Below are 21779 nucleotides of genomic sequence, written 5' to 3'. Positions count from 1 at the left end.
CCCCCCCCCCCTCCCCTCTCTCTCTCTGTGTATCATTTGACACCATGGAATGAATGGAGGTGAGCTAACAAAAACCCCCAGGAAGAACATCGACATCCACACCACCATCCCCTCCCGCGGCACCAAATTCCTCCAACAGCTCTACCGCGAGAACCTGGCTCCGATCTTCGCCTCGTGGGGCTCGTACGGCCCGGATTTCGAGTGGATGGAGCGCACCGTCCTCTACGGCCTGTTCCTGTCGGACCACGAGATCCTGTCCGCCGTCGAGACAGAGCTCGTCTCGCTCCCCGCGATCATGTGTCAGGGGTGGCCAGCGCCAACGATCTGGCACCTGCGTGGGTTCAGGAGACTGGGAGTCTCCGAGGGGGATGTGGAGTTGGTGCAGAGGGGCATCGAGGCCGTCGCGACGTGGGCGGGGAGGTCGGTTGAGGGGTGGCCGAGGGTGAAGGATGTGCCGGCTGTGATTGAGGATTAGATGGATGGATCTGAATCTTTTTCGTTTTTGGTTTTTCGGCACAGATTTTTTTGCTATTTGATGACTATATAGACGGATTGATCTCGTTTCGATAGATATAGATACATACACCCATGCACATGGATGAAGAGCCATTCAAATTTTTGGGCCCTGTTTCATTCGTACAAGATAGGGGTTCTCCTCTCCCCCCATAATTCTTCCTGTTTTCTAGTTCCCGACATTCATGAGGAAGAGTTCACTGATGTAGTGAACATAGGACAGTCAGCCTTGGTGTCCAACCGTGTCCCAATGGCCTTCAGGATGCGACCATATTTTTCGCCCGAAGAACACTGACATGAAGTCGTGTAGGGACCAAGGGCTTAAGGCACGGAGACCGGCCCTCCAGTCCGATAAAAGAACTATTGTAGATGATTGATGAACCGACTAGCGCCACTGAATACCGAAGATCTTCAGTGGACCGCCCTTTCCACTTCCCGCCTTATCAGTAGCGTGTTCGAGGACAACGCGAGGATGGCCTGGTTGACGTCAGAATCGATCAACATATACATAACCCGGACGCGATTCTGGCTTACCTCTGACATCCAGCGCAAGGAACTGGTACTCGAACTCGTGATCGTTCGACGGCTTGATCATATGCACGTTCACGGTTCCGTCATTAAGGGGACCCGAAACCTGGGAACGGTCAGCATCAGAATGGATTTTTTCCTTCCGACCGAGTGGGAATTATGCTCACATGGAAGTGCATCTTCAAGTGATCCCGTCCTAACCGGTCCTTTTCGATGGTCGTCCTTGCAGCACGTCAGTCTCCGTCTATCCTCCGTCTAATCAGGTATGTAGATGAGTGGTCCCATACGCAACAGGTCTGTTCCGGGCCCATTTATTCCACGTGGTTTCACCATAGGCTCTGATTTCATTTCCATCACCAAGCAGCGCGGTGCATCGCGGATCCCCCCTGATGCGGTCGACTGCCTTGTTGAACTGCCGGGTCTTGCTGTCCGGGGAGAAAACGTCTAGGTAGAGGAACGTAAAGACGCCGCCCTGTTATTCTCCGACAGTTAGCAAATAGGCCAACATAAAATCCTAAAGAATAGCGCAGTCCAACCGTCATGACAGCCCCAATCACCACGATCATAAAGTTGAACGACTGCTGCGTCGCCCGCGCGACCTTTTCTTTCCCCGTCAGCTCCGACCACCGCAATCTTCCATCGTCCGACATGACCGTGATCTGCTTCCTTGTCGGGCCCGACGCGGAGCCCTCTCCACGACCGAAGCTACTCTGTGTCGCATAGGCGCGGGAAACATTTTCGATCACGCGGGGACCGCCGGGGGTGGCGGTGCGGAGGAGGGCGGAGATCTGCTTCGAGGGCCGGGCAAGGGAGAAGGAGGAGGGACTAAGCTGAAGGTATCGATTCATTGTTGTTGAAGCTGGGCATAGCCAGGGTCGCCGTCATCGGTGCCGCACGGTTCGACCGTTTTTTTCTGGAAGAGCTTAAAGTGGGCGGCGCTGCTATTATCAGATCGCAACGCGGTCGAGCCAAGCTCGCGCCATGAAAGACGTCGGTGGAGACGGGCGGCGTTCTTCCCAGGCTCACGTGACGGGTTTTTGTATGCCGATGGCTTATACAAATCCCATCAAGTGATAAGACTGTTTATCTCAAATTGTCTGGTAGTCTTTGCGGAGCACATTTCGATAATAGACTTATTGTTTCTTTTACAACGGTCCAGAAATAACCTATGTATCCAGGTTGAATTCTAGGAAGAATAGATCGGTATGCAAGGGAACTACCGGATGATTACCCGTCACTAGAAAGCAACTGTGACTGTTCCAGCTGAAGCAGACGCATGTAGAGCTCTGAACGCATGCACTTCACAGCCAAGGAACTAACCAGATCGTACGTTCAGAAGGATAAGCATAGATAATAGATATGCCCCGACTTGATCCTGCTCGCGCCCCCGAAGTGGATACACTATTCCCAGAACGGCAAGCGCTAAAATAAGAGTACAAATTACCGCTCTGGGCCGCTGCAAAACCCGGTTAGGCCAGGCGACGGTCTCGAGCGCGGCGGCGCCCTCGTCTCTCCGACTCACCACGTTCATCTTCCGGTCTTGTGCAAGCATCCCCCCGTGCTCGAGTTCGCCCCCGAACCCTCCCTTCCAGACACTCGTTCTTTGCACCTTTCTTCCTATTTTCATTCACGATGAGTGCCTCCAAGGCGCAGTCCCAGAAAATCTTCGAGAAACTCAAAACGAAACCCGCCAACAAGGTGCGCCAACCCCCTGCCTGATCTGTAAAGTCCGCGTGGTAAAGTCGCGAACTGACCTCTCTGCAGATATGCTTTGACTGCGGCTCCAAGAACCCGACCTGGTCGTCGGTCCCTTTCGGTATCTACCTGTGCCTCGACTGCTCTGCAAACCACCGGAACCTGGGTGTCCACATTTCCTTTGTCCGCTCCACCAATCTTGACCGTACGGCTGCATCCTCCCGGAATAGGTATGGCTTGCAGAGTATACTGATCAGCTTTTGCAGAATGGCAATGGGAACAACTCCGGATTATGAAGGTCGGCGGAAATGAATCGGCCACGAAATACTTCCAGTCGCACGGGGGTTCCGCCGCCCTCGCGAGCAAGGATGTGAAGGTTAAATACACGTCGCCCGCGGCGGTCAAGTATAAGGAAGAGCTGAAGAGAAGAGCTGCTCTGGATGCGAAAGAGTGGGTGTAATTTTCATCTTTATGGGAATGCGATTTACTGAGAGTCTGAAAAAAAGATATCCCGAAGAGGTTGTCATAACGGACGTCCCCGCGGGCGCTTCCCCCGACGGATCCTCCACGCCCGCCGCTGATGAGGACGACTTCTTCTCCTCCTGGGACAAGCCCTCGATCAAGCGACCCAGCAACCCTCCCTCGCGCACAAGCACCCCTCCTGTCGTCAGCCGGACCGGATCCCCATTCCTCAACGCCGGTGCGAACGGTAATGGCGCACGGCCAAAGTCGCCCCTTTCAGCATCAGACAAAGATAGCACTAGTTCCACACCTGCTCCGACCGCGGTCCGAACTGGATCTGTTGTTCGAAAAGGTCCTTCTGCTGGTGGCGCAAAGAAGGGCAGCGTCCTGGGTGCCAAGAAGACACAGAAACTCGGGGCCAAGAAGGTCGTGGCTGGAGATGCCATCGATTTCGAGGAGGCAGAGAGGAAGGCCAAGGAAGAGGCAGAGCGTATAGAGAAGCTCGGCTACGACCCGGAGGCCGAGCGGGCTGAAGCTGAGGAAAAGGCAAAGGCGGCGGCCAGCAGTACCTCCCAGGCTACGAAGATCGCGTCTCCCACGCCGATTAGTCCCAGCAGAGGAAGCTTCGGGGCCACCAGCAAGACCCACCAACGAAGCCCAAGCGAGATCGAGCGTCTTGGAATGGGAATTGGACGGTTAGGCTTCGGACAGACCAGCGCCAAGCCAGTTCCAAAGAAGCCAGGTTTCGGCGCTGTTGGTCCTGCCAAATCTGCCGTTGATGGTGCGTCTACAATACCTTCGCAACCATAGGCTACCAAGACTAACATTGAATTTAGAAGAGGAGTTGGAACAGACAAAGTCGAGATTCGGTAACCAGAAGGGTATCTCTTCCGACGAATTCTTCGGACGAGATAAGTTCGACCCAGCAGCCCAAGCAGAGGCCAAAGCTCGTCTCCAGAACTTCGAGGGTGCAACCGCCATCTCCAGCAACGCCTACTTCGGCCGGCCCGAGGACGACCTTCCAGCTCCGGATGACGGTTACGGCGATCTGGAGAACGCAGCGAAGGACTTGATCCGGCGTTTCGGTATCACTGCCGGCGATGATCTCGAGAATCTGACCCATATTCTGGGTGAAGGTGCAAGTAGGTTGCAAGGCGAGTAACCTGTTCAAAGTTTAATTTGGATGGGGCCCTTTGTCGGTGGGACACCATGCTGACACTTTTTACTGCAGGCGCTATCCGCAACTACCTCAACAGCTAGATTGTCTGCATGCTATGACAGGTTATGTGGGCACGAAGCTCATATGAGCAGATGGTAAAAAAAAAAACTTATGTGCTTCTATGCATGACTTATCCATCATTCGTCATTCGATCCGGATACTTTTTCCCACCCCTTTCTTGTCTTCTTCTATTTACCCCCCTAAATGTCCCCATGTTTCGCCCTAGCATCGTAAAGCATGCGATATCGAGTCTGATTCCAGGGCAGAAATGGTTACTCGTACCCCGTGCGATTTAGCGATCTCCCATGCCGAGGGTGGTTAGTGTAGTGTTTTGTTCTGTTTTCTATCCGCTTGTCTTGTCTGTGTTTGCTTGTAGCTAGAGAGGGATGGATGTTTTATTTATTTTGCTGTTTCAACACTGGATATTCTATTCTATTCTACCTTTTTTTCTTTCTTCAGGAATCCCCCTTGTTTTATGTAGTTTTCATTTTATTTTAAAAAAATGAAAATTCATCAAAAATTTCACTTTTATTCCAATTTCGACCAATGGCACTGATGAATGGTTGGATGGTTTGAGATCCTCATGGGATCCTTTTTTTCTTCTGCAGAACATACGTTTGCTAGCGCTTTGGATGACTGAACGAACTCCAGGACTTTATCCTATTGGAAGTTAAAAAAAAGAGGTTTACTGATCGTGTACGTTTCGGAATTAACAGGTTTCTTTTTGAAGAAATAACGGACTTTTTGCTCCTTCTACAGGTTCCATCTATTTTTATGGATCGAGACTATTCAATGCACTAGGGCTGATGATGTCTGCTCTATACAGTAGGGTAAATCCCACACTTGCTGAAGGGTTTTTTCTTCACTAAACCCTGTACATCGCATCCGCCATCTTGACGACCTGACTCATCTCCGCGACGTCATGGACACGCGCGATGTCTGCGCCCCCCGCGACGCTCGCAGTGACGGCGGCAGCGGTTCCCCAGACGCGCTCGCTGGCCTTCTCGACCCCCGTGATCCGCCCGACGAACCCCTTCCGGCTCGTCCCCACGAGCCAGGGGAAGTTGTCCAGGCCCTCGACGTCCGTCTTGAGTCTGTGCATCTCCCTGAGCAACGTGAGGTTCTGGGCCTGCGTCTTGGCGAATCCGATGCCGGGGTCGAGGATTATTCGCCAGCGACGGACGCCGGCGGCCTCAGCGGCGCGGACTCGCTCCAGGAGCTCTGACCCCACGCCCTGGATCACGCCCTTCGGGTAGTCGGTCAGTTTCGTCATCGTCGACGGATCTCCCCGCATGTGCATCAGGATGACCGATTTGCCTGTCCGCGCCATCGTCGGGAGCATCTCCGGGTCGAGCGTCCCCGCGGAGACGTCGTTGATGATGTCCGCGCCTGCGGCGCAAGCCTCGGCCGCGACACGCGCGCGGTAGGTGTCGATGCTGATTGCGACGTTGGCGGCTTCGGGGATGGAGGTGCGGATGTGTCTGATAGCGGGGATGACGCGGGATAGTTCCTCCTCCTCGGTGACGGGGGCGGAGTTGGGACGTGTGCTCTCGCCGCCGATGTCGATGATGGTTGCCCCTGAGGCGATGAAGTGGCGGACGGTGGAGGTCAGTCTGGCGAAGTCGGTTGGGGAGTGCAGGCCGCCGTCAGAGAATGAGTCTGGGGTCATGTTCAGGATGGCCATGACGTGGGTGCGGCGCTTGGGTTCGGAGGGCTTCAGTGGCGGGAAGAAGGGGGATATCGGAGTGGTCACTACGGGTTTTGTCTTTGGTGGAGGCAGGGAGTTGAGGTAGGAGAGATACGTCAGGTTTGCACCTGGTAGGGGCGAGCGCTCATGGGGAATCAGTCTGGAAGAAGTCAGATTAGTTGAGTTGCCAAAGCGAGCTCGAGGGGGGTGGGCATACTGGCAGAGCGGTCGGAGCACAAAATCCCGTTCCAGCATCAGCTTGTGCGGAATGTTGAGCCGCTCGTGGGATACAATTTCCCGGTCATATAGGAGAATGTCGAGATCGATGGAACGCGGTCCCTTCTCAATTGTCTTCCGTCTCCCCAAGCTGTTCTCAATAGATTTAAGGGTATCCAACAACTGAATTGGTTCAAGAACTGTCTCAACCTGAGAAACACTTTAGAAAAAAGTTCGATTCGTAGAGGAGGGTGAGACGTTAGACAAACCTCGCAGGCACCATTTATGAAAGGTTCCTGGTCAAGGACATACATAGGGGCGGTTTCAAAGAGGGAGCTTGTCCTCTTTATCTTGATACCTGCCCTCTCCATCTCAAGGCATGCCTTCTCGACCATTTCAATGCGGTCACCAACGTTGCTTCCAAGGGCGATAAACGCCCGATGAGAGAGGGTACCGTTTGTAGAGTGCATCTCTGCATTGGATGAATTTGCGTTCAGACAAAGCCTGGAACTAGAGAACCTTCTGACACCTGCAGCTCTCTCACATCTAATAATGGGGAACACTTTAGGATGATGTATGCCATCTCTAACGCATGAGGTAACCGGTGATTGGCAAGACCGACTGCTCTGAGAGATGAAACCTATTCGACATTTAGTCTATGCCAGCTACAATAAGAAGCCCAGTCAATTGACGTCACAATAAAGATACAGCATTATGGGGAAAGTCCGAGCTCTCTTGTCGGTAGCCTTAATTAAAGCAGATTGAAATTGTCTGATATAGATGTTGTGTTGGCAGATCCAAGGGGCCACCTACTCAGGTCAATTGCCGAGAACGGTCTACTATTAACCGGTTAGAGCATGTACATCCACTTGACGGCAAGATAGGAATGGCTCTTCTCGAGGGACCTGCCTCTTACTCGAAGTTCTATAAAATCTCCTAGAGAGAAATCGGCAGGGACGTGGTGGATGAACAGAAAACTCAGAGCGGACGTGCTGCAACACACGAGCTCGTGAGAGCGGGTGACTGGACATACAGCCTAGGTAACGAGATGGATCTGCCCTGCTCAACCGACAGCCGGCTGTACTCCCGGTCATCTTGGAGATCAACGCGACATCGCGATCTCGATCTGTGGCGGAGATGCGTCACGGGCCGCGCCTCCGCCCCGGCGTCAACGAGTCACATGACCTGCTGCGGCTGGCTCTGTCCGAGTCACGCGCTCTGGCGGCAAGACGCGGACCGAAAGCACGGAGAGGTACACGCAGGTACCACGGTCGCCGAGGGCGCAAGCAGCAGAAAAGAGGTACCCACAGGTACCGAGGCCGGCAAGAGGCCTGGCTCGGACCATCAAACGTCCACCGCCCTACCAAGATACCGAGGCTCATGGCTGTCGCTTAACACCGACATGTCCTTAAACGTGAATTCCTCCTCCTTCCCTTCTCTTCTCCTTAATCTCACCCTCTCTTTCTCTTTTCCCTGTGTCTCTTCTTCCTCTTGATATCTCTCACCAGAACTTCTAGTTCAGCAGCGAGCATCCCGCATCAGCCATGGCTTCTCCTCGTGAGTCTCCCTAGAGCCAAGAATCATGTGTAGCTCAGCTCTTCCCCACATGCTGGAGCAAACATTGTCCAACAGTTGCTGATTCCTGAGGCTACAGAGCAGCTCCGTACCCCGGTCACTGATCTCTTGAAGATCAACCACCCCATCCTGCTGGCAGGTATGAACGTTGCTGCAGGCCCCAAGCTCGCTGCTGCCGTGACGAATGCAGGCGGTTTGGGTGTCATTGGTGGAGTCGGCTACACCCCTGAGATGCTCAGGGAGCAGATTGCGGAACTGAAGAGCTTCCTTAATGACAAGAATGCCCCATTTGGTGTCGACCTACTGCTGCCCCAGGTCGGCGGAAGTGCTCGGAAGACTAAGTGAGACGCCCTTGATTCATGCCTGCGATGTGCCGGGAGTACACAATGCTAATGGATTACCCTGATCAGCTATGACTACACCAAGGGAAAACTTAATGAGCTTATTGACATCATCATTGAAAGCGGCGCAAAGCTCTTCGTTTGCGCTGTGGGAGTCCCTCCCAAGCCAGTCGTCGAGAAGCTGCACGCCGCTGGTGTTCTCTACATGAACATGATCGGCCACCCTAAGCATGTCCAGAAGGCGCTTGATGCCGGTGCGGACATCATTTGCGCACAGGGAGGCGAAGGTGGTGGACACACTGGTGATGTTCCGACTACGATCCTTATCCCAACCGTGGCCAAGCTCGTCCAGGGCCGCAAGAGCCCGATGACTGGCCAGCCCGTGCAGGTCATTGCTGCTGGTGGTCTGTTCAACGGCCAGTCTGTTGCTGCCGCTCTCATGCTTGGTGCATCTGCTGTGTGGATTGGTACCCGCTTCATCTTGTCGGACGAGGCTGGCGCGCCCCATGCTCACCAGGAGGCTGTGCGGACGGCTGGCTTTGATGACAATGTTCGAACCATCATTTTCACTGTAAGACCACCCTTCTCGTCCTTCTCATGGCTCAATTATCCTATTCTGTATACTGATAAATATATAGGGTCGTCCTCTTCGGGTCCGAAACAACCCCTACATCCAAAACTGGGAAGAGAACCGCCAGGAGGAGATCAAGGAGCTCACCTCTAAGGGCATCATCCCCGTCGAGCATGACTTCGAGAACCTGAGCGATGACGTTGATGATGAGACTCTGGACAACGCCCGTCCGTTCCTGATGGGCAAGGTTGCCGCTGTGGTCAATGAGAAGAAGCCCGCGAAGGCAATCGTCGATGAACTCGTCACGGACGCTGTTGCCTGGTTGAAGAAGGGTAACAAGATGATTGCCAAGCTGTAGATTACCCTTGGATACCCTCTTTTTGCTAACGTATAATATTTTTCTATTTTGCTTTTTTGGATGGGCGCCTCACGTCTTGGTTGAGAGCATTTTGTCCTTGCTATGGGCCTGAGGAAGATGCGTTCTTTTGAAATCACAGTTGTTGACAAAAGACAAAGTGACTTGCATGGTCTTGTAAATTGCATTCATGATGCCTCTGAGCCATGTGCTCGTACTGCGTGTAGGTTCCTTCTACGTAACACCGTCAATAGTCTAGGGTAGGATTCAGCTTCGGGTGGGCGAGGTGACGGTCAAATGCTGGTTGAGCCCTATGTTGAACTCTTAAAATTCAATAAAAAAAATAAAAAAAAAAAAAAAATAAAAAAAAAATAAAAATAAATTGTCGCATGGGACCTTGTTCTTAGCGTACAGTACAAGCTGAGGAAGGACAGCCGGGGCTGCAGATAGGATAGAGTAAAGGTATCCGGGTAGACGGACTAATGCAAGAAATTCTGCAAGACTTGACTGCTGCTCCGGCTGCATCTTCTCTTGCGCACGGCCAAACTGTGAACAGTGCTCGTTTGGAGGGATACCTAGCGTCAGGATTATCAAAGATAGCCGCATCAACAGCAGCTCCGTGAATCTCTTTTCTTCCCCTAGCTAAAAAATTTTCACTTAAAATAGAATACCCTAGTCTGGCTGCGAGATTCAGCATTTACTTAGTCTCGAGCCATGTCTGGCGTTGTAGTGGACCAAGCCTGCTCCACATCATACCGGTAGGAGTAGAACTTCATGTTTCTAAATCGATATTCCACATGGGGAAGGCGATTTGCCGGCAACTGTGGAATTGCCCCTGCCCAGACGCTAGACATGAGGAGAAGCTGGAACAGACGGAGGATCTCGGGGAGCCCCAGATATCCCACAACACGCTAGTTTACTGGGCCGTCGATGTCGGGGAACGGAAAGGTTAAATAATATCACTATCAAAACGTCAATTGTACATATTAGGTAGGTGGTGGCTATGTTACGTATATGGCTATTTTCAACAGTTGGCTGAGCATCACCACCAGCGACCAAACCCCACCTCCACCCAGTGTCCGGGCTATCAGACTGCGTGAAGAATCGAATCGAGACAAATCTACAGATTTAGATTGCAGCAGGTCGGTGCCTACATCTCAAGGATCGAACAGCATATAGGCCAGCAGCGATAAGACACGGGACGAAGCATAGTATCGGGCTTGAAAATTTTACCGTCCCATCCTTTTTCGCATTTCGGCGTCGGCCGCCTCCCCTCGACGTCTCACCATGATATCACCAGCACATTGTCAGACAAGGACGCATCTTGAACACTGAGATTAGGTACTGGGGAATAGTCATATCTTCGTGCTCAGCTTATCACGCACACGGAGCGGGTCGTGTCGCCGTTGTTCGATTCGACAAAGGGAGCGATCGCTGCGGCCAAAGCGCGCTGGTGCGGCAGGCTGAAGGCCTACCAGCGAGATATGCAGATAAGCCTGCGCGATCTTGGCTCTTCTGTACTGCGGTTGGGGCTTTTCTGGAAATGCTTGAACCTGCCACGCGACAGCGCACGGCGCTCGATTCCCGTTAGGGCTACCATACCGCGGCGCCGTGATGGATCCAGGCCACAGACAGCAGATCGCGGGAAGAAATTTATCGCTCCTCTCCACACACTTCCTCTTTCCCGTCCTAATGCCCACGCGACATTATGAAGAGCTCTGTCTGGGACTGCCCCCCGCCGCCGTGACCATCATCTTTTCAGACATCCATCCCCGCTTCCCCAGTCCAGCACAGGGCCAGTAGAGACCCGTCAAGGACGCCGCCATGGGTCAGAATCTCGAGCCGGACCTCGAAAAGGCCCCCGGCGTGGGCAGTGCTCCGTGCAATGTTCCGTACGAAGAGAGTACCGGTGCTGTTCCCGGGGAGACTTTTGTGTATGGCGATTCGCTGTACGCGAAGATCCAGCGAATCGCTGGCAAGTTAAGGATTGAGCAGCGAGGCATTGAGCGCGTGCCAGAGAATGAGAGGACGGACACCTCGTACCTGAACATCGGTAGCATGGTGTGTCTTTAGTTTCATTGACTTATCTTTTTTCTCCCCGTCCTGTCAATCCGTCCTGTCAATCATGGTGTCGCAAAAGAGCGCCTTGCGCTGACCACCTACACAGTGGCTGGCGGCGAACATGGTGGTCAGTTCCTTCGCCATAGGGGTGCTCGGGAAGTCGGTTTTCTACCTCGGTTTTGTGGACGCCATCCTTGTCGTCCTCTTCTTCAACCTCCTGGGGGTTATGACCGTCTGCTACTTCTCTTGTTTTGGCCCCGTCTTCGGCTTGCGACAGATGGTGCTCTCGAGATTCTGGTTCGGTTGGTGGGGAGTGAAGCTCAGTGAGTATTGGTCCAATGTCATGCAGTGAAAAGCCAACTTGCTAATATATCTACGCAGTTGCCATTTTCAATATTCTGGCCTGCATTGGCTGGTCGTCAGTCAATGTCATTGTTGGCGCACAGCTCATCAATGCTGTGAACAGTAACGTCCCCGGATTTGCTGGTATAATTATCATTGCAGTCTGCACGTTCCTTGTCACACTTTTCGGATATAAGGTTGTTCATGCGTACGAGTACTGGAGTTGGATTCCAACATTCATCATCTTCATGATCATCCTCGGTGTCTTTGCGCACTCCGGGGACTTTGTTAATATCCCTATGGGCGTTGGCACTTCGGAATTGGGAGGCATTCTTTCCTTTGGTTCGACCGTGTATGGTTTCGCGACCGGCTGGACCAGTTATGCTGCAGACTATACTGTCTACCAACCGTCCAGCCAGAGCCGTCGCAAGGTTTTCCTGTCGACCTGGATCGGACTCATCGTTCCCCTTCTCTTTACCGAAATGCTGGGAGTGGCTGTCATGACAGCAACTAGCCTCAACGACGGAAACAACGCCTACCAGGCCGGCTACAATGCTGCAGGAACTGGAGGTCTGCTAGGCGCCGTTCTATTCCCCCGACTGGGCGGATTCGGCAAGTTCTGCGTCGTCATCCTCGCACTCTCCATCGTCGCCAATAACTGCCCGAATATCTACTCGGTCGCTCTGACCCTCCAAGTCCTGGGCCGCTGGACCCAGCGCGTGCCCCGGTTCATCTGGACGTTCCTGGGCACGTGCGTGTACGTCGCCATTTCCATCCCCGGCTACGCGAACTTCGAGGCCGTCCTCGAGAACTTCATGAACTTCATCGGCTACTGGCTCGCCATCTACGAGGGCATCGCCCTGACCGACCACTTCGTCTTCAAGCGCGGCTTCGCCGGCTATCGGCCGGAGATCTACGACCAGCCCAAAAGACTTCCCCCGGGGATCGCGGCCGTTCTCGCCTTCTGCTGCGGGATCGCGGGCATGGTCACGGGCATGAGCCAGAAGTGGTGGGTCGGACCGATCGCGCTGCACGCGGGTGAAGCGCCGTTTGGCGGTGACGTTGGCTTCGAGTTGGGGTTTGCTTTTGCGGCGGTCGGGTATCTGATTCTGAGGCCGATAGAACTCAGGATTTTTAAGCGGTAGTTTTACGTACCTCGCGAACTGTGTTGGTTTCTTTGGTTTGGGACTCTTTTTGCGTTTTCGAACGGCATGATTGTATATAGTCAGAAATTTACCTAGGCATATATATATGTATTAGGTATTTTGCATTTCATTTTGTCAGTATGGAAATGACACAAGAACCATGTATACGCATCCGATATATACAGTACATAGCTTTTGATACCACGCGCATCCGATTCAGTCGTGTCCAAATACCGTCGCCGAAACGGAGTTAACTAAATTTCATCAGAACGTACTAGTAAAGTGTAGCAAGGTTCGTATAAAGTTTTAAACCTTTTCCTTCTTTCCCCCCTTATTTCTATTTAAAGGGACAACCAACCCAATCTACTCCCATTGAGAAAAGAAGCCTTCCTTGAAGATCTTGATTACCTATCTTCTCCCTCCCTCCTCCTCCTTCTCTGTCTATGTGTCTATCGAATTGAGAGTGTAATCTCAACAAAAGAAGACCGTGTAGTTCGAGTAAGTAAGGAGGGATTATGCAGGTCGTAGGTAGGAAGAGCCATCCACTTAGGGATTGGGTCCGTGATATGGAGTAGATTATTTTATTTTCTTTGTTTGAAGGCTAGCTAGCTAAGAGGTAAATACGCAGGTAGGGTACATACTCTCATTGGTGTACATCACGTAGGGAACGGGATGGTAGGGGCAGGTAACCCGTCATCGGGTGTATGTGTGGATTCCTTGTGTAGGGACAGTGATTAAGGTGTGATGGTGTTGGGCAAGTTCTATTCGATAACTTGAGAAAAACTGAAGACCAAAGGAAAGAAAGGAAAAGAAACATGAGTACATGAGTTGAATGGCGACATTTTGCTATTCTGGCTTTTTTTCTTTGCTGGAAAGTAGAGCACATTTGGTGCCAGAGGGGGGACGAAGGATGAAGGGGCAGGGGTTGAAAGGGGAAGGGGATTATTGAATAAGTGAAGGGGACAGGACTGGGAAAGCAAGACTAAGAAAAGGACAAAAAATTGGGTGCTAGTAGAAGAAGGCTTAGACCTTCTATTTGCTCCTGTGGCCAGAACAGAGCGCAGGAAAAAAACAGCGGTAGGTAATTTTTTATTTTTTTTTATTTTTTATTTTTTTTTATTTTTTATTTTTTTTTATTTTTTATTTTTATTTTTTTTTTTCTATAATGAGATCTGTCATGATTGACACAACCACGAGCTACGTGATAGGAGATCTCCAAGAATAATAGAAAATATGGCAACAGAGACTGGAGTTGGACAAAGCATTGTGATTGCAGTGGACTTTGGAATCACCTTTTCAGGTGTTGCCTGGGCTCAAACAGCTAATGTAAGTTAAATATCTCTCATGATTAAATGCCTTGAAGAAAAATGGTAAAACTCCCAGCCGGATGCTCACTACGTCATCAATCAATGACCCGATAGTTCCTCTAGTTCCTCGAGTGGCATGACAAGCGAGAAGGTCCCAACTGAAGTCGCCTATGAATATCATCAGTCAGGTCCGAAATGCCTACGGGGCTTTCAGATCCTCGACAACATGCCAGAACATCAATGGATCAAACTTGGCCTTGATCCAAGCCAGAAATATGGAATCAGTTTGCGCTTATCTTTTGCTCAGAGTGACTGCAGAAATATCCCTCCTCCGTACCACGCATCACCTGAGAACCTTGTCACCGATCATCTCAGGAAACTACGTGAACACACAGTAGGGATCCTGAAGACGAAGCTTGGAAGCTCCTTTGACACTATGAAGCTGGAGTATGTGATTACGGTCCCTGCTGTTTTGGTCTGATAAAGCAAAAGCAACGACGCTCTCTTGCGCAGAAATGGCGGGTCTTGGGGAAATGTCGAAGATTCGCACAATTTCTGAACCTGAAGCCGCAGCCATCCATGCTTTGCAGTCCAAAAGCCCGCATGGATTGAAAGTTGGTGATACCATTGTTCTTTGTGACGCAGGTGGTGGGACCGTTGATATCATCACATTCCCCATTCTTCAGCTTGTTCCAGCTCTATGTCTTAAAGAGGAGGCACCCGGAACCGGCTCCCTTTGCGGGAGTACATGTCTCAATAGGCGATTTGAAAAATTTTTAGAAGAACGATTTTCATCCAATGCTGATGGGGTAGAGACACACTCGATGAGGCTCTACATCGGTTTGAGACTTGCACAAAAAGAACATTTGGAGGCGATCAAAAAGATGACTTTATGATCCAGTTCCTGGTATAGCCGACAACCCAGAGTTGGGAGTACGTCGAGGTAGACTGAAAATATCTGGAAAGGAAATGGTGGAAATATTTCATCCTATACTCTTGGAGGTGCTGAAACTCGTGAAAGGTCAGATTCAAGCATCTAAGAAAAAGGTCAAGGCCGTCCTTTTTGTCCGTGGATTTGGTCAGAGTCCTTGTCTCCGCAACTATCTCCAAGCTGAGATTCCGCCTGGGATTGAGGTCATCCAGGTTGTTAATGGCTGGACGGCAGTGGTCAGAGGTGCTTTAACGAAGGCTCTGGCGGATACTGCTCCCTCACCCCCAAGATTTCTATTGACGCTCGAGTGGCTAGGAAGCATTATGGTATCATTTGCACGGTCCAATTTGACCCCGAGGTCCACGATGAGAACCAAAAGTGGGTATCTAAGCTTTCGGTTTGATACAGTACCACTAATAATGCCGAGGTATTGGGACTATTTTGATGGAGAGTATGTGATCGATGTTATGCACTGGTTTATCAACAAGGTAATGAGACAGGCACAATTATCAGAAATGCTTTGCACTAGATGTCATACTAAGGGAGACGAAATCAAAGAAGCGGAGCCTATAAAGACAGACTGGGTGGGACGGTCGCCCGTCGCGGACAGCGCCTTAAATTTATTCCGCGTGTCCCTTTACAAACTCGATGCAGACGGTGTATTTCAACAGGAGTGAGTAGCACGCTTCTTCGATCAAAGACGAGAATTCTCATTTGACATACTTTTTTAGATATCAAGAAGTATCTTTACCTGGAACCCAACTTGGATGATATCCCCTTATCTCATATTCCAATTCGCCGTGGACAGGACAATAGACGGTACTACAATGGGGTTACGAGATACATGCCACATACTATTCGGCACACTGCGAGTATACACTTTGGTACGAGGGAAAGAATTATGGCGCTGTCAAGGCCAATTACGCCTAAGGATCCCTCCACCAGCTCCATCACTCATGCAAACCGCCAATAGACTTCTTATCCGATACATGCATTGCACATGTACGAGATTCATGCAAATTGCCTGAAGAGAAGTTGTCTCTTCGCGATCTGAAGTAGCCCTTCTATTATTTATGTCTACAGGGACCTCAGGGCCTTAAGCAGTAGTGTGGCTTAATCATCTCTAATTATACCTTAGCCCCGATCTTGAATAATAATTTAGTATAAAAATTGGTAGCTTACACGTTCGACTGCTGGACTTCATGGAATAAAAGACAGAAAACAAGTGAGTCGGTTCGAGACTTGACAAGATGAACACGTTCTGATCGTCTGGACTACGTAAAAAAAAAAATTCTCCGACGATCATAACGATGCTACGGACTGAGTTAATAAAGCAGTAAACTTAGGTACAAATAGTACTAAGGGCAATATCGAGGACAGAACAAAGGTTTTTAGCACTCTCAGCTAAAATTAAGAACATGAAACAAAAATTGAAAAGAGAGAGAAGAGCATATGTTATCCGTGAGTAGATAGATGCTTAGCTCTGCACTTCGATCCACTTCAAGTTTCAAGGTTTACTCTCAGGTTGTCCGATTTGGGAATGACAAAGGTCCGGGCTGCTTCGCACATGGGACTGATATCGTCACGTGACATTATCCGGCCCCGACTCAAGCCACAAATCGACACCTGCGCCACTTTCCCTCGCCGCATCAAATAAATCCACAACGGATTCGCCTCCCTCGGAAATCGAGAAATTCAGAACCGCTCGAGAGACAACCATATCATCCAAGATGTCCAAACTAGCAAAGTGAGTATTTTTTCCCTGTTCGCGCCGGAGTCTGAATTATTGTGTCTAACAGATTTCGCATTTTAGCCGCGCCGACTGGGCCGACGACGAGGAGTTCGATGACCCCTCCGCCCTCCCCGCGCAGCAAGTCACCACCAACAAAGATGGCACAAAGACCGTCGTTTCCTACCGCTTCAACGATGAAGGCAAGAAGGTCAAGGTCACCCGTCGGATCCGAACCACTGTCGTCAAGGAACACGTAAACCCTCAGGTCGCAGAGCGGAGGACATGGGCGAAATTCGGTCTCGAGAAGGGCCATGCTCCCGGTCCGTCGTTCGACACCACCTCCGTGGGCGAGAACATCGTCTTCCGACCAAGCGTGAACTGGAAGGCTCAGGCCAAGGAAGCTGAGAAGGCCGGTGGTGAGAAGGGTGGCATCAAGGATCAGCTCAAGGACAAGAAGGTCAAGTGTCGTATTTGCAGCGGCGAGCACTTCACTGCTCGTTGCCCGTTCAAGGACACCATGGCGCCGGTCGACGAGCCGGCCGGAGGCGCTGGATTGGATGGCGACGACGAAGACAGACCAGTTCCTGGAGCTCTCGGCGGTGGAGGTGCGAGCTACGTTCCTCCTCACCTGCGGAACCGCGGTGCTGTTACTGGCGAGAGAATGGGTGGCAAGTACGAGAGAGACGATCTGGCTACATTGAGAGTTACAAACGTGAGTTACTCGTCTTTCCAGAATATCTCTCATTTTAAGGACTATAGGCTGACAATTTCGAACAGGTGAGCGAGCTTGCAGAGGAGCAGGAGCTCCGCGATTTGTTCGAACGATTTGGTCGCGTTACCAGGGTCTTTTTGGCCAGGGACAGAGATACCCAGAAGGCCAAGGGATTTGCCTTCATCAGCTTCGCAGACCGCGCCGACGCCGCGCGTGCTTGCGAGAAGATGGATGGATGTAAGTTATTGAAGAAAACACAAAACCCGCATTGGATCATATGCTAACTCATTTTTTTCCAGTCGGTTACCGCCATCTTATCCTTCGCGTCGAGTTCGCGAAGAGGACTTCTTAAGTTCATGTCTTCTTTCACGAGGCTTTGACCTTTCATTAGGTGGACTTATTCATGGCTAAAGACCTTTCTATTTTATACTTGTATGAACTGTTTGATAATGATGATTTGCTGAAGGGACCAGAGTCGCATGTTGCTTCGCTTCAGTGAGGGCTGCATAGAAAAATGGAATATTTAAAAATGGTATTCCCAGCATTTTACCTCAAGCAGGTCCCTTGGGGATTCAAGGCCTCTTAAGGGGGGTGCTCATCCATAGCACCGGAGCCCTTTTAAGCAGCCCCTTCATGGGTTGGATAGCTGAATTCTAGTTCTTGAGATACCAAAATGAACTATGTTGACCGGTTCTTTTAAAAATCGTCTCGGCCAACAGGATTCCGAAATGGACCGTGGAATCGAAATCCACAAAAATGACACTATTCTCTGAAAATATTAGCGTTTTGTTTTATTATATAGTCTTCAAGTATTAGTGATATTCGACCGTGTGCGACGCACGAAACACAGATTGCTCCTTGCCTAGACACTCGCACCTAGATATGAACATCTTCGAGACATATACCTAGCGCGAGTATCTTCTGGATGCTATAATACTGTCTGTCAAGGCTTGGAATGTAACCATTTTGACAGAACCAAGTCTGCAGGGAATCTCATCCGGGACCCAATGTGATATGACCCTCGCTCTCTATACGGTAACTATCGAATCGTTATTTTGCCATGTGGATGTAGTAAGCCCCCTGTATTTGAAACCTATAAATGTCTACGACACTCTGAAACCTCGAGGTACCATAACCATTACGGAGAGTAGTTGTATTATTATCGTTAGCGATAATCTACACATTCCGTGTACTACTATATTGATGGTGTATGGAAGGAGGGTTGGGAAAGTGACCGAGAAATATATATATATGATTGTTTAGATTTATACCGGAGATATTATAGCGACTCGTATTTATTCATCGGTCTGGTTGATATTGTTCCATTAGGATCAGCTCGACACGTCTAAATCAGTAGTGTTCAGGGTATTGTGGAAGCAAGTAGAATGGGTCTGACCAGTGTTTCCGGATCATCATCTATCTCGGATGTCCTCTAGAGATTATTATCTACAGTACCTAAATAATTAAATAGAAGGTATATTATCTTCCTAGAGGCTCTGGGAGGCTCTTGAGTGGCCCCATATATACCTTCTACTATATTCCCAGGTGTCTACTGCGCGGTATCATTTTATAAGGATTTAACGCTCTAAGACCCGATCCATCAAGGTGTCATCGGATAAAAAGTTAATATACCTGACGACTGAAGCTATGTATTCGATCCTTCTCAGTGTTCATTTGAACATGACCCATATGGTAAGCATGGATTTTACTGTAGGTAGGAAGGAAAATCACGCACGGGCGAAGCACTGTTTACTTGCATGGTTAGGTGATGGCACGAGACCTCAACGAAGGGATACTGCAGGTAGTCTCTACATAATCTTACATCATATAGACTAAGTCATACACTAGGCGTCTGCCGCATCTGCGCCTGTTGAAATGTGCAGAGGCTTGAGAGTAATGGGTGGCAATGACACTGTAATATCCATATACAGGGATGGTGCACTCCCCCAGACCCCGTCATCCAAATCGCTCTGGGTATGATCCCGAAACAGCCACCAAAATGATCCGAAAATGGCTGCAAAAGGACGATCTTCCCGTGTTGGGTGCTTTGGCCTAGCGCAGCTCCAACGATGATTCGGGAATACGGCGAATATTGCGCGTCATCCTTCCGGGCCTATCGCAGTTTTGGGAAGTTGGTTTGTTTTATCGCTCATTCATGGGAGGCCTTTGCTTTGCTCCAGGCTTCTCGGTTCATTTCCTGCGCTCTAGTTCATACGTATTCGTAGGATTGGTCTGGAGGTGCAGGTCTGAGGAGCCATTCAATTTGGGTATGCGACGAAAGGGCTGGAACACAAGCCGGTTGCACGAAGTCTAACGCTCCATCTGACACACTCGGGACTCCTGTACCAGGGATAGACTAAGACAATGGCAGAATGCAGCTTTGAGGGACTAGAAGAAGCGGGGCTAGAAGAAGCGTTTATAAGACATGATCATCCCGTTACGTTTCTGGAATGGCTTACCACACCTCTCCGTGAGGAGGTGTATGGTGAGAGTATCCTGCCGCTTCATCCCGCTATCAAACCAATAAGATGGAGCGCTCATCGACTAGGAAAAGGGTTGTTAGACAATAACTATCTTAACAGGGGGTGTGATACTGTGAAGCTATAATGTGATGTACAGTAGAGCGTCGGCGTATCCAACCTGACCGATCAAGAACAAGTCAAGGCAGAATTAACAGAACACGTACCTGAAATTCTTATCTCAGGAATAGAGTCTATGATCGACTATGAAGTTCGCTTTCAGATTACGTGTAGGACATGCAGAACGGACGCTCTTGCATAATCACCAGTTTGAGGACAAGAATCAATCATAATGGTAAGAACCCCTGGCCAAAGCGCCGTTCACTTTTCGTCGCACTGAATTGTTGAAGAACCTTGGTTGGATACCAGCAGCATCGGGTAATCTGAGGAATTTTCGAGACGCCTGTTCAGTAAAGGGGCGACATTTTGTTGGCTGAGTCATTATAGACAGAATCACCTGGCAAGAGTAATTCGTGGGAATTTGGGCCCAGGATATCCGATTCGATAGAGACCACCGCAGTGAACCTCCATGTCGCCGTCGTTCTAGAAACGCTCTTGCAGATTTGAGTTGACAAGGGGCAACCTAACCTGCGGTCGAGAAAGTTGACGCGAGGCCCCCAATTTGCCAAAGGCTCTGCAAAACGTTACTCAATGGAGCTTCCCTTCACAGGGTCCGGCAGAGGTATGCAACTCTTGATTGGAAAGTTTAGTGAGAACAGTTCTCATTATGAGCTAAACCAAGTGGAGCCACATGCGGGAGTCTCAATGTAACAGAAGCTTCGACATTGGATTCCTACTGGTGGAGTTCTAACAGGAGCCTTCAAGATCTCCAACGGCTATCATCCCGTGTTCGGCTTGTCGCCTGTACCAGGAGGCAACATTTTCAAAAAGCCAGGCTGCTACTGTCAATGCGAGCTATCAAAAACCGAGCAGACTGATCCATTGACGCCACTTATAGTATTGGGGAAATCGGCGCAAAGTAGGTAGCCAATAATTTCCGCAGCTGGGAGTTGACTGCGGCAACTTTATGCTGTCATCTGTGGCCGACTGTAGGTGGCATAGATGACGGAAGGGATTTGCAGATCTGCAGACATATCGTTAGGTCGATAACTGTGAAGCGGGATCAAGATGGGATGGTCAGACACCACGTTTGTCAAACCAAGAATTGAATCAGCGTCACCTAGGAAGGGTAATCTGCTCATCCTGATATGTGACCCATGCGAGGAATCCCGTAGAGCGTGCCTTCCTGGGTTAAAACGAAGCGGGAAGCTACCATAGCCACGCGAGCCCGAAATATCGTCAGCGGATAGATGCATCATCGAGCGCTTCGGGAGTTGAAACCCCTGGGTCCTAAGGCCTTGAGCGGTTGAACTGCCGTAACACAGTTGCCATCCACAAAAAGGTATCTACCGCGGACAGACCCTGAGGAGGAATCATCGAAACCGTCGAGCCGTGAAGTAATTATCAGCAACACCAAAATGGCAGATACAGCCGAAAGCACCTGCTCCATGAAACTTTAGGTAGCCACCCTATGCTAAGTGGCATGATATTGACACCACCAGCGCCAAGGTGAGATGAGCGATGCAGCTCTCCGTGTAGATTGGAGGGTCCGAACAGCATCTTCTTCATCATGCGGAAATCATTCTTCCACAGGACAGTGTAGGAGGAAGGGTGTACCCGTCACTTTCAACTCCCCATTTGCAAGGGAATCCAGTCCTATAACTTCAGTGCATCGGGAAGGACGGTGCACAGCAAGCTTAGTCCGGGCTCCAAATCAGCCGACGGAGATAAAATGCATTGCGGCAGAGTAGCGTTCCAGAGCAAAATGGCCGAGGCAGCCATGTGCTTCCGCTGGCTGTTTTCAAAAG

General features: G+C 50.3%; 8 protein-coding genes across 8 annotated transcripts in view; 6 read left to right on the top strand and 2 right to left on the bottom strand.

Moving 5' to 3' along the window:
* The window catches only part of VTN00DRAFT_328 (uncharacterized protein), a gene marked incomplete at both ends in the record, with an annotated part of 1677 nt that extends 1202 nt beyond the window's left edge, over nt 1-475 (top strand). Inside the window, one exon of the mRNA XM_069429579.1 lies at nt 82-475. Within this exon, the coding sequence (XP_069291036.1) occupies nt 82-475 (394 nt within the window). The remainder of the gene's footprint in view (nt 1-81) is intronic.
* A 423-nt stretch (nt 476-898) lies between these two features.
* Nucleotides 899-1889, bottom strand: VTN00DRAFT_327 (uncharacterized protein; the record flags this gene model as incomplete). Its single annotated transcript, XM_069429568.1, has 5 exons — nt 899-990; nt 1048-1147; nt 1209-1263; nt 1329-1513; nt 1578-1889. The coding sequence occupies 5 exons, from the start codon at nt 1887-1889 to the stop codon at nt 899-901; spliced, it is 744 nt and encodes a 247-aa protein (XP_069291035.1).
* A 784-nt stretch (nt 1890-2673) lies between these two features.
* Nucleotides 2674-4458, top strand: VTN00DRAFT_326 (uncharacterized protein; the record flags this gene model as incomplete). Its single annotated transcript, XM_069429557.1, has 6 exons — nt 2674-2739; nt 2806-2941; nt 3003-3186; nt 3243-3979; nt 4035-4340; nt 4430-4458. The coding sequence occupies 6 exons, from the start codon at nt 2674-2676 to the stop codon at nt 4456-4458; spliced, it is 1458 nt and encodes a 485-aa protein (XP_069291034.1).
* An 824-nt stretch (nt 4459-5282) lies between these two features.
* VTN00DRAFT_325 (uncharacterized protein) lies at nt 5283-7414 on the bottom strand (the record flags this gene model as incomplete). Its single annotated transcript, XM_069429546.1, has 5 exons — nt 5283-6264; nt 6322-6530; nt 6590-6960; nt 7134-7159; nt 7230-7414. 5 exons carry the CDS (start codon nt 7412-7414, stop codon nt 5283-5285), a joined length of 1773 nt encoding a protein of 590 aa, XP_069291033.1.
* Nucleotides 7415-7457: 43 nt separating this feature from the next.
* On the top strand, nt 7458-7715 carry VTN00DRAFT_324 (uncharacterized protein; the record flags this gene model as incomplete). The annotated part of the gene is made up of 1 exon (XM_069429535.1): nt 7458-7715. One exon carries the CDS (start codon nt 7458-7460, stop codon nt 7713-7715), a length of 258 nt encoding a protein of 85 aa, XP_069291032.1.
* Nucleotides 7716-7864: 149 nt separating this feature from the next.
* Nucleotides 7865-9165, top strand: VTN00DRAFT_323 (uncharacterized protein; the record flags this gene model as incomplete). The annotated part of the gene is made up of 4 exons (XM_069429524.1): nt 7865-7877; nt 7975-8236; nt 8306-8807; nt 8875-9165. The coding sequence occupies 4 exons, from the start codon at nt 7865-7867 to the stop codon at nt 9163-9165; spliced, it is 1068 nt and encodes a 355-aa protein (XP_069291031.1).
* A 1821-nt stretch (nt 9166-10986) lies between these two features.
* VTN00DRAFT_322 (uncharacterized protein) lies at nt 10987-12710 on the top strand (the record flags this gene model as incomplete). The annotated part of the gene is made up of 3 exons (XM_069429513.1): nt 10987-11223; nt 11330-11546; nt 11605-12710. The coding sequence occupies 3 exons, from the start codon at nt 10987-10989 to the stop codon at nt 12708-12710; spliced, it is 1560 nt and encodes a 519-aa protein (XP_069291030.1).
* Nucleotides 12711-16678: 3968 nt separating this feature from the next.
* VTN00DRAFT_321 (uncharacterized protein) lies at nt 16679-17744 on the top strand (the record flags this gene model as incomplete). The annotated part of the gene is made up of 4 exons (XM_069429502.1): nt 16679-16695; nt 16762-17392; nt 17458-17629; nt 17692-17744. 4 exons carry the CDS (start codon nt 16679-16681, stop codon nt 17742-17744), a joined length of 873 nt encoding a protein of 290 aa, XP_069291029.1.
* Nucleotides 17745-21779: the final 4035 nt, after the last annotated feature.

Source organism: Thermoascus crustaceus (genome assembly GCF_041956765.1).
Source record: "Thermoascus crustaceus strain CBS 181.67 unplaced genomic scaffold VTN00scaffold_1, whole genome shotgun sequence".
NCBI lineage: Eukaryota > Fungi > Ascomycota > Eurotiomycetes > Eurotiales > Thermoascaceae > Thermoascus > Thermoascus crustaceus.
The sequence above is the reverse complement of the archived record's forward strand: the minus strand, read 5'-3'. Positions and strand labels throughout refer to the sequence as shown.